General features: G+C 38.4%; 1 protein-coding gene across 11 annotated transcripts in view; it reads right to left on the bottom strand.

Annotated features, from left to right (window-relative positions):
- Positions 1-1,350: 1,350 nt before the first annotated feature.
- The window catches only part of RAPGEF2 (Rap guanine nucleotide exchange factor 2), a 127,350-nt gene continuing 117,304 nt past the window's right edge, over positions 1,351-11,396 (bottom strand). For all 11 annotated transcript variants that reach the window (XM_026847603.1, XM_026847601.1, XM_026847604.1 and 8 more), the window contains 5 exons: positions 10,485-10,637; positions 7,962-8,187; positions 5,831-6,390; positions 3,071-3,376; positions 1,351-1,856 (listed from right to left, as the gene is read on the bottom strand). In XM_026847603.1, coding sequence (XP_026703404.1) covers positions 1,831-1,856; positions 3,071-3,376; positions 5,831-6,390; positions 7,962-8,187; positions 10,485-10,637 — 1,271 coding nt within the window. In that variant the 3' untranslated portion in view covers positions 1,351-1,830. The remainder of the gene's footprint in view (positions 1,857-3,070; positions 3,377-5,830; positions 6,391-7,961; positions 8,188-10,484; positions 10,638-11,396) is intronic.

Below are 11,396 nucleotides of genomic sequence, written 5' to 3'. Positions count from 1 at the left end.
ACATACAGGTACAAGTAGTATCAAAAGTATGAGGAAATCACCAGTTAATTGTACATTCTGCACTTGACATCACAGAGCGAACTGAGATTAGCAGTCCTATGGTCTACAATTACTTAATGCTTATATAACATTTGTGCAACTTGTGATAGAGCTAGGATTTTGTAATTCTATATGCACATGAGGTCCATAGCCTTTAGAATAAAACTGGCAAATAATGCATATTACATGTAAAATTACAAATGCATGATTGACAATGTGATATATAAGCAAATAGACAAAAGCTATGATTACAGGAGAGAGAATTAAATAAAGCACTGACATTTGTTTGATACAGTGAAAAAACACTGCAATTTGATCTTTAAAAGTTGAAGCTATTTACGTTTATCTACTGATCAATATGATCAGCTGAGTTCAATGGAAAAAAAAAATATCCAAGACCAGCAGTTCCTCACATTTGAGTACTACTCGGATTGGCAGCCTTCACTTCTCCGGAGTCTGTGCAAAACCAACACAAAAATAGAGGGGAGGGTCATTTCAGTCATTATAGGGTTAATAGCAGCTGTGAGCAGGTGGTTGCTACACATTGGCCTTCTCTACACATGCAGTGTTCCATGAAGCCATTAACAGTTGTGACTATTTCTGCATTGCAAAGGCTGGCAAATCTAAACGTGTTATTTTTCATTACTTAAAGGCTCGTTTATCCCCTAATGCCAAAGTCAATAGATGGAGGTTATTAGATCAGTGTTAACAGCTGACAGGAGCTGTGACATCCCAACTTGCCTTCACTGCAATGTTATCCAGTTAATTTTTCTTTTAATTAACTACTATATAGTAAAATAAAAAATATATATATATATATAACTTAAAGGTGAGGTTGCCATCTGTTTCATTAGAATGGGACACTTTCTTTTTTAGTATGCCATCCTGTATCCTGCAAGGCACAGGTATGAGACACACAGTGTCCTCTTCCATCACCAGCCAGTTGCAAGCACACGTTTCTGCATTTACACTAGACCCAGCTGGCTGAGGATGCCATTAACACTAACATTTACAAACTTTTGAAGATTCCAGGGTGGGGCACATTAAGAGTGAAGCAAGACGGTCAAGGAACGGCTGCATCCCCATAACCTCTGCCTTCCCTTCTGCCCTGCTCAGCCACGTGGTAGCAGTACTCTTTTCCAGGAGCTCAGGCTGGCAACCCTACTTACAGGTATGAAATAATACTGTAATCACTACGCAGATGCAGTATTTGATCTCTGAAACGCAAACATACAAAATCGTAACAAAGGCATTGTAAACAAGCAAATAAGCACTGCCTCCTTGAAGGATTTCAATGCATTTTTCTCTTTGTAGATTAAAGGCCAAATGTAATTTGAGAACTAGCTTATCTCATTATCCCAATGAGACTAAGTGCTAGGACTGTGATTAAAATCTAAAAGGAAGATTTAAAAAAAAAAACACCAAACCCTTCCAGGCATTGGGAAGTGCAGCCAGAGTTAATCATCCTGATGTGATGATCTTGGAATTTGGAATGATACTGTGTGATGTGGCAGACAGCGACAGTGGTAGCTTGGAGATTGCTGCACTGTGCATTTCAAGCAACACAGTTTGAAAAGTGCCAGGGCAATTTCTTCACAGTATTTCACATGCAAGGGGAGAGGGGACAGAAGGGGAAGGGGCGGAGGAAGAAGCCCCATGCTGCTTTAAGGCAGGGAAGGAGGCAAATAGGTCCACCATCCTTTAACTATAGTTCCAAGGCTCCTATTCTAGGGACGTCTTCTTGTGCTCTCCTTTAAGGTGGCTCACTCTGGATCCAGAAAAGTCCAAGTCTTAGACAGCAGAGACTTGTTCATCTTCTGCAAACACAACAGGATAGGGGAAAACAGAATTTAGTTCATATAGAACAAGACTGCTATTGAATGAAATAACTGTACTGTGCTCATGTGTTTTCTGTTTCATTGTATTAGGTATGTATTGCAAAACAATCTAAGTATCTGTACATTTCAGGTCTCATGAGTATTCCTCCTTTGTAATTTTGTTCTCGAAATAAAAAAAATACAATTGCTATAACTGAGCTAGGTGCAGTTCCTCACACAACAGCTACTCCTCAATATCCAATAGCTTCATAAAGCCATCTTACATTTTTCCCTGAATACATCTGTGATTTATTTATATTAAGATTGCACAAAAATTGAGTGCAGCTTTAGTCATCATGGGTAGAAACAATTAATATTCTCTGTCATGGTAATTCTTAAAGTTTGAGGCAATTTAATTAAGGTAGACTTCATTTTTTTCCATCATATTCAACTTCTGACTTCACCCTACACATAAAACCTTAGCAATTAAGCAGTTAGGAAGGGAAGGGGAACGTTAGTCTTTCTATGATTAAGCAAAACAAAGCATTCCAATGTGTGATTTGGGCACTGCCCTGACACGATTTTGAGCACCTTGCCCTAAAGATGTAACCAGTTATACCTGCACTCCATAGAAAAATATAGCTCATTACAATTGAGCTAAAGCATAAAGATACAGACACACTGGGCAAGCAAGGCAGCAAAATAGTAGTGGGCTCACTATGTGAAGCAGTTGGTGTGGAAGACCCAATGTCCACCATGTAAGAGTTTTAGGTAGAACGTCAGTGACTATCAAAAATAAACCGGAGCAACAATGCTCTACAGGATGGATGGACAGGTATTCTGTAGACCAGGATACTTTTTTGACCATTAAATACATGGTTAGTGTCAAACAGTAAGTATGCTGGAAACCTTCAGGACAGGCAGGGCTGAACCTGGTGGACACAGGCACCTCCAGAGAAGCTGCCTAAGACAACTGCTTTTTTGTCCAAGATTCAGGTGAACCTAGCATTCCAAATTTTAAATTATATTTAGGAAGAACTGAATTCGTCCCCTTAGAAGAAGTTACAAATAGCAAGTTTTAAAACATGGAAGAGAGCTCAAATTATGGCAAGAATTCTACGGTGGAACACATTTGCGTAATTTGCTTTGTGCCTGTGAAAGCACTGACCGTTTTTGCATGCAGCACACTCAAAATTTAACAATGAGAAATTTACCATCTTCCTCTGTGGAAAACCCTTGAGACGGATAGTGAGCAAGACGTGGATCTGACTCATTTGGTTTATGCCACTGAGGTTTGTTCACAGGCCTGCTGGTTGAATGGCCATGTGACTGCTGCTGTGGAGTTGATGCCCCATGAGTCTCACATGTCCGTGCCACCATTCTAGACCTCTGAAGTGCTATGTTGTAATCTGGAGGCTTTCTGGTTGGATGAGAACCACCTTCTGCAAACTCAGCAATAGGTATTCCTACATAACCAGGAGGAGTTGGGGGTGGTTCCCGATATCGACCCTCTTTTCGTGCTGCAGGAAAAACAACAGACTACTATAAGAGACAGTAAGAGGAAAACTGATCAAAGGAAAATAAACAGTGAAAGTTAAATAAATATCACCCAACTCAACAGCCCAGGAGGAGAAAATCGGAAAGAAAAAAGTTAACTACCATACGGTAGACAATGAGATCTTGAAAAATAAGCATGCAAGAAAGTATAGAATACACAACATATACAGGATATAGCTATTCTTCCAGTAGTGAAGCATTGGTCTAAGAAAATTCAACAAATTACATGGGGAATTTGTTCAAACTTAACAGCTGAAGCTGTTCCATCAATTATATGGAATACAACATATATTGATCAAAGTAACATGGAAGGCTCATCAAGACATGATGGAAGTGACAAACATCAGGAATGCGGGGATCTCCCCAAACACATGACTATCTTAATGCTGAATATGAGCTTTGTATCTAAAAGCTCATTTCTTGTTTTTAGCATCGGGGGGTACAACTCGAAAAGGTAAGGAAGTCAGCTTCATCTTCATACTTTCTGTAAACACTACTGCCTGCTGCTCTTACAGTTCATGTATTCTCTGCAAAATCAAAACTTGAACATATGCCTGTAAGAACAATGATTGAACATGGTTTTATATAGGAGATGGAAAGACAACCACCTAGTTTATGGATCTTATTGAGGCATAACTGTTTACCTGAAAAAGACTTAACTCTGGGCATACTTAGTTCACTCTTGCAGAAAACTTTAAGGGAGGAAACAGCCATTAAAAATTTTAAGCATCTGCAGGGACACACAGCAGATAGGCATGACTCTATTTTGGAGTTACTTATTTACAGAAGTCAGCTGGGACTTTGATACTGAACAATTTTTGTGGGTCTAGCCCTTTAACACATGACCACTTAACTTACAGTACAAAGGCAAACACAGCAGGAAAAAACACTGACACAGACAATTTACTCTCCACAGCTTGTCATACACCATAAATTCTTGCACAAGGGGTGATGACAACATCACCCTGCATTAGGCAGCATGGACTTGACTGAAAGGGCAAAATGAACTTAAAATGGACTGGTGCCAGTTGGATGCAACTTTTTATAAACTCAAAATAAATTCTCGATATTATAGCAAAACCAATAGAATCTAAATATTTTTCTTGGACAATCTGAGGAGAGCAGCATGAAGAAGTTTGAGAAATTTTATTCGAAGACTTCTGAAAAATAGCTTAATCACAGAAGAAATTCTGTAGAAAAAAATCTACTGAAATACTGCAAGAGATCAATGTCTATTCAGTCCAAAAGAACCACGTAAAAATAGCAGCTTCTGTTGGACAGCAATATGCAGTTACATTTGCAGGATAATTAGTAGTACTGAAGTGCATAGGAATGTGTGGTTTGAATTTTCAGGTGCGTCTCACATTCTCTCAAGTCTCTAAAAATGTAATGGCAAACACTGCCTTGAGAGGCAAGTTTGGAAGCATGCTCATTCCACATTCTGGTGTAAATCAAGGGTATCAAAGAGTAAAATTAGACAGTGGCATGAATCTGAACATGGAGTCATGAACTGAGCAGCTTCCTCCATAGTTCAGGGATTCAGATCTGCATGCAAGCTTTGAGACAAAGGGCCATTGCTAAGCAATATTCTTGGGCAGAAGATGGAAAAGCAGTTTATCACAGTGGTCTCAGTGTGACCTCAATCTGGCTGACTTTTTCAGCTGTGTAAGTGCAAAATGGCTTTTAGATAGTTCTTATTAATGTGAAGAAAGGCAAAATGAAAGGAAATGAAAGGAATGAAAGAGGCAAAAATACAGAAGTCTCGGATGGCCCAAGGAATGGGATGTAGAGAAGGAAGTATGAGAACAATGTTAAGCTCTGCCAAAGGCACCTTCAAATTAATTTATATATTATCTGATCTTTCTTTTGTTGAATGATTATAAATGCATTTCAGCTCTAACTTCTTAGGAACCTCTTTAATATCAGCAGTCCAAAGAAACACCTCAGTTGGTAATTATGCACAAAGTGATCCCATTTTCAGAAATAAGGAATATCCACAATTATCAGACAAGTCACACAGATGTATAAAGTAAAACACTTCTAAAAAATCAGGCCACATTTATTAAGATTTCTAAATATAGAACATGGAGCCTTACTGTGAAGAGAAATTCATATTTCAGAACAGACATCTTAATACATCAAGCTCTTAGAACACTGTCCAGCAGTTAAGCTAGTTTTTTAATGTATGCCAGGCTTTCTTGAAACACAAAGGTGCTGCCAGAACTGAGAATCAAAAATAAGTGAGAATTTTCCCTAGCAATAAATGCACAGCTAAAGAGGAAAATTTGAGAGACTGCAAAATGTTTGGGTTTGCTTTAAAAAATGAAACCACACAAAAGAAAATTGGTTTTAGAACAGTATGAAGAAACATAAGCAAATGAATTAAAATACTTCACAGTAAACAAAACTTAACTTACCAATAAGCCCCTTTGTACTACTTGATGATACTGCTATATGAGTGGGCACAGGAGCTGGCTTTGACTCCTCTGCTGGTACAGATGTTATGCTACTGGTTTCAGCTTCAATAGAAACATCCTTCCCACCCCTCCGCTTTATGGTACCTGTATCACCTTCTGAGTCCTCTCCCCAGTATCCTGTTGAGGATGCCCAGCTTGCTCTGGACTGTGCTTGATCAAGACCCTCCCTCCCTTGACTTTGCCTGCCATACTTTGTGCTGTGATCGGGGAACATCAGCTGGTCCATATGACTGCCCGAGGCCCACAGTCCTGCCCCCTCGCCTGAACTATCGAAATGAGCATGTCCAAAAGGCAGAGTCTCCCAGCTTCTCTGGTGCTGTATTGTTTGTATGTTGTCATGAGAACCACTCGAACAAGAAGTCCAGCTACCACGGCCACTGTCAGCTGCATCGAGCGAAGCTCTGTCCCCCTGATCCTGTGACAGTTCTTCTGTACTGGGAGAAGAAAGCACAGTTGCTCCAGCGTACAGGCCTCTGGTCTCTGACAGCGGTGCATATGAGCTAGATGCACATCGACGAGGAAAAACAAAAAAGTAAAATAAATCCACCATTGGAATTGGAGTTCAATTACAAGACACTTGAAGAATTCAACAATCAAGAGAAAAGCAAACATTGAGGGATTGGGCTAGATGACCTCTAAAAGGTTCCTTCCAACACAAACTACAATTGAAGATTTTGATGCAATTTATATTAAATATTATATGCATTAATGAGTAATTCAGGTTTGAGAATAGAACACTTTCCTTTCATGCTCATCCTCAATAAAACAATTACTCAATAGATATCCTGACGAAACTTAACATTTTAGTGGAGTCATTTCACAAGGTAAAATCTTTGCAGTAGCCCTTTAAGACAGGCACACCACATTCACTTATATAAAGGGGAACAGACAGATAGATAGGGTTCCTACTGCTTTTCCAGCCATGCAAAGCAAAGGATCAGAAGTTAGAAACAGAGTTTTAGCAGGGGGTGGCCTATATTCAGGTTCTCAGATTATTTTTTTTTCTGCTTAGGAAACTCTGAAAGCCAACTTTTCAACATTTCTTGCAAATGGAAATGTACTTTAACCTTAATTTTGGAAAGACATACTACTTGGTAGAGAAAGTATGTTCTCTGCAGCCTTCCAGCCATTAAGACAGTGTCCATCCTGACACTGTCACTTACATAGCAGCAAAGAAAAATGACAAAGTGTCACTTTTGTTTAGCAGCTATCCAGGGTTTGGAAGTTGTCTTTCCAGGGCAGCTTGCTATGCAGACCAGAACCCTGCTCTTCCAAACATTTAAGACACCCAATTACAGAGTTTGCATAGCCCAGGATTCCCAAAGCTGAAGTACACCAGTTTTGGTACAGGCCTGCCATTCACAGACCCCGCAGGATTAAAAAATCTGAAACCGTCCAGAGCACTGAAGCATCCAAGTAACAGCTCAGAAAATTAAGTGTAGACTAAATAGGAGCCAGAGCTCAAATTATTTTCAGACCAAGGCTCACTGTTAGAGACTTAGAAAACTACTCGTAGCACTAGATTCCCCACCATTACAGAAGTTAATTACCTAGAAAACCAGCAGCCTAATGAGAATTTTAGCTTCCAATTATTGGTGACTAGAAGAGATATTTGGGGTAAAATATTTTTGACTTAGATAAATATGCACTTTTCTATGAAACAGACTGGAAAATTACTAGCTATTTCTGTTCTCAGCTTGATCACTGAATAATTGTGTGAGTAATTTCTCATCTAATTCAGCTAATTCCCCATCTAGAAAACAGGCTACGATATTAGTCTGCCATAAAGAGGATAATCTACAGCACTGCTAAATGGTCAGATGATAAGATGTACTGAGGTAAAGTCTTACTGCTGTAGACCTCATCACATACTCAGGAGTGCAAAACCTCTTCTTGTCAGAAAATGGATCATTATTACAAAACACAGCATTGAAATAGTAGGTTTTAAGAGCAGGGGAGAAAAAGTATTTGAGAAAGATACAGGGGAAGTTACATGAACAAATATGCATATACATGCCACATACACACTATATGAAAGTATAATGTAAGTAAGCACAAATAAAATTCTTACCCTAAGCTGTATTGATCTGGTTCAATCATAATTCTTCTATCAATCCTTCCCACACCAAGATTTGTCTCCACGATGCTGACAGAATGCCTTTGTCTCCTCTCATCATGCAGGGATACTGGCATAGAGTCAAAAGAGGAATTGCTGACAATACTAGATCTGGAAGAAATTTCACTGTGACCAGAATCTGAAAAGTTATCCACTGTGCCACTAGGAGCCAAAGTATAGCCTGCGAAGGGAACATCACATTAATCAGACACTCCAAGAATACTGCTATCATACTAAATCAAAACTACGATTACATTTGCACTGCAAAAGGTGAAGATACATAGCAGAACTGTGTAACATCATGTAGTCTGTGTCTTACTAAGGGGTTTAAGACTGAGGGAAACACACACTACTCATTTAGAAACCAACTACTCACCTTCCCTCTTCTGTGCCCTCCTCCCCTAAAATATTTTCAAATGTGTCACCATACTTGTATCCCCACATTATGAAATCTCACTTCTCAAAAAACTGCCCGTACATAAACTCTGTCTCCAAGATCAGAATGAAAGCGATGCCCTGGGCAAGAATACTGCTTCAAGTAATCCAAGAGACCCTCTCATACAGTTTTTCTGTTCTGCAAAGCTACACTTCAGAGATGAACAGTAGATACAACATGAAGCCCAGATGTCTGAGTTGAGTGCTTATTGCTTATCTTGGATAAGAGAAGGCCAGATTTTCAAGCTTTCTTTGTGGTACTTGGCTAACTAATTACATTCCAAATAGCATATATTACCAGAATTATACCATAATTTGGAGGTAGCATTGACACCACCAGGCTGAGATAAAATCTGCAAAACATGTCACAGAGGCAAATTCAGAAAATGCAGCTTTTGTTTTAGTATTAAACAAAGTTGTGCCGGATGCTCTTGCCAGCTAAGTTAAAGGTCATTAAACAACACACACCCACAAGAGCAGTTTTCATTTTTTGCTTTCAATCTACTTGTGTCAAGATGACTTAAATTGATCTATCCCAATTCACTTGCTGAGACCATGGAATTAATGTTGCCATTTTTGTCTGAAAGAATATACCATTAGCTTCATGTCACCATTGAACCAAGGATTTTTAAAAAAAATTATAATCATGTTTGCGATTTACTTTTTGCAAAAATTAAGTACTTTTTCCACTATAAACCTTTTTCAAGAAATGCACAGGCCCAACCATATTAATATAAATTCACTCTTTGTGAATGTAGTATTTGGGAGAAATCACAATGATAGCTTACAAGGACTTGAGGTGACAATCTAAGTCTTCTCTACATAACATCCTTCTCCATCTGACTTAGTGAATACCACTTCAATACAGATTTTGGATAGGCGTTTGTACTTTCTTGCCACATTAATCTCTTCCCTTTTCAGATCTCTGCTTATCCAATTGGACTTATTCTGGAGCCATAAGGCCTCAACTGATCACCACTGTCACCTACCAATGTAAGAAAAGGGCTTAGCTTTCCATTTGATAAGAAAGTAGGAAAAGTGATACTTGCATAAGTTTCGTATCTTTGCCATCCCTGCGCAATTTAGGGAAAGTTATTGCTACAGGGAAATCTCCAACACGCACATCTCATTAGTCTTCTGAATGTCCATTATGGGACTCAACCCCAAAATAAATAAATAAATATATATATATATATATATATATATATATCTATATATCACAATAATGTTGTGTTACATAACTGTTAAACCAAACTTTTATGATATTCTGAAAAGAGAATAACTTAGAATTTATCTGCAATACAACTAGGCTATCATACCTCCAAAAAGGACTTTTTTTTTTATTGTTTAAACTACAGGAAAATGCCTCCATTCTTCACTTTGTCAATTCATAACCAGAACAAGTACAATGAAAAAAGAAAACAGGCTTTAAAAAAAAAATCTCTTTAAGTCCTAAATTCACTTAAAAAAAAATAACTATAGGAAGTCACTTAAAAATAACACAGTCAAGCAAGATCCATGTTCCATATACACTGTTTGAATAATCAGGCTGCTAGTAAAATGTTGTGTATTGGTGATTTGAAACCTGAATATCTTAAGCCTCCCAGTCATACATAGATCATATCCCATCCAGATGCATGACACAGCAAATAACTCCTCTAATAGGCTAGAGTGCTCAATGTTGTATTAAGATTTTAAGTTTCAATCTGCACATCCTTCTACTGACAGGAAACACTGATGATTGGAATATTTTTGTCAGAAGCAGCTGCAGCGAGAGTGACCTACTGCATCAAATCCTGTATCAGAGTGGCCTATCTTTCCTGGATTTTGCTAGCCACAGGGCATTCAGGTATCCCTGAAATCAGATTCCCAGGTATCCTTCCACATATCCCACTCTGCACTAACTTCCTGCCCTCTTGCTGACCATATGTGACAAAAATAGGAGCAGCAGTAGTTTATTCTGAGAGTCCAAATTCTCTCTTGGAAGTTTCCAAAGTCTATGAGCTTCAGGAAACAAGATGAGAAATACCGCAGGTTTAATACCTTTCCGTGGAGAGCTCTGTGGTGAAGTGGGAGGAGAAGAAAGCTGTGAAGATGCACTTGAGACTGTGTCTTCAGCCTGTTTCTTGTGACGATCCAAACTTCCTTCTTCAGATAATGAAAGAATTTTCTTTAAAGCTTGTGGGGAGTTAATGCCTTTGAATAAGATTTAACACAGGCAGATGTAAAGTCCAGTATAAGTCCATCTTTCTCTTTCACAATGCATTTATAGAGCAGACACCATACAGGAAAAACACAAAAATTTTTTCCTGTGTGAGTTTCTGACACCAGCTTAAATGAAGCAAAATGCTTAAACCTACTACTGTTTAAAATACAGTGCTTTATTTTTGCATCCAATCTTTCATTCTGGCCACCTAAAATAAATACTTTGCCACTAAAACACAATGCAGATTTGTTGTTGCAGAACACTGCCTAAACAACATATAATCAAAGATAAGCATAGTAATGTTTATTGAGAAACTTGAACTAAATTATTGAATACAAACACATATAAATCTCACTGGTTAGTGATGGCTTATATAGTAAGAATTGAAACTGTTCTCCTGTTTTTTTTTTCTATTCAGAGTAGCCTAGAAGGTCAAAGAAAGCTGGAAAGATTAATAAGATCAGGCTTACAAAACAAGGCCATCCTGCAGCTGCATTTCTCCCCTTCATTTTTGAGAACTATCTCTGCACCAGCTTATTTTGGGAAACTAAAAGAGTAAAAACATCCTGAAGATGATTTATGATATAAAGATCTAGGGCATCAAGAACTGCTTTTCTCGGGCAACATTCATCCATATTTCTCTTCCCCTCCCCTCAAAAATCCACCCTGGGACAGTCTTAAAAGTGAAGACAGAGCTTCTCTGACAATTTTGTCAATGTTTGTGGTAGAGATTATTTTCAAGCATTCTA

The sequence above is a fragment of the Athene cunicularia genome (assembly GCF_003259725.1).
Source record: "Athene cunicularia isolate RWA chromosome 4 unlocalized genomic scaffold, athCun1 chr4_part2, whole genome shotgun sequence".
NCBI lineage: Eukaryota > Metazoa > Chordata > Aves > Strigiformes > Strigidae > Athene > Athene cunicularia.
This window is presented reverse-complemented; position numbering and strand designations above follow the sequence as displayed.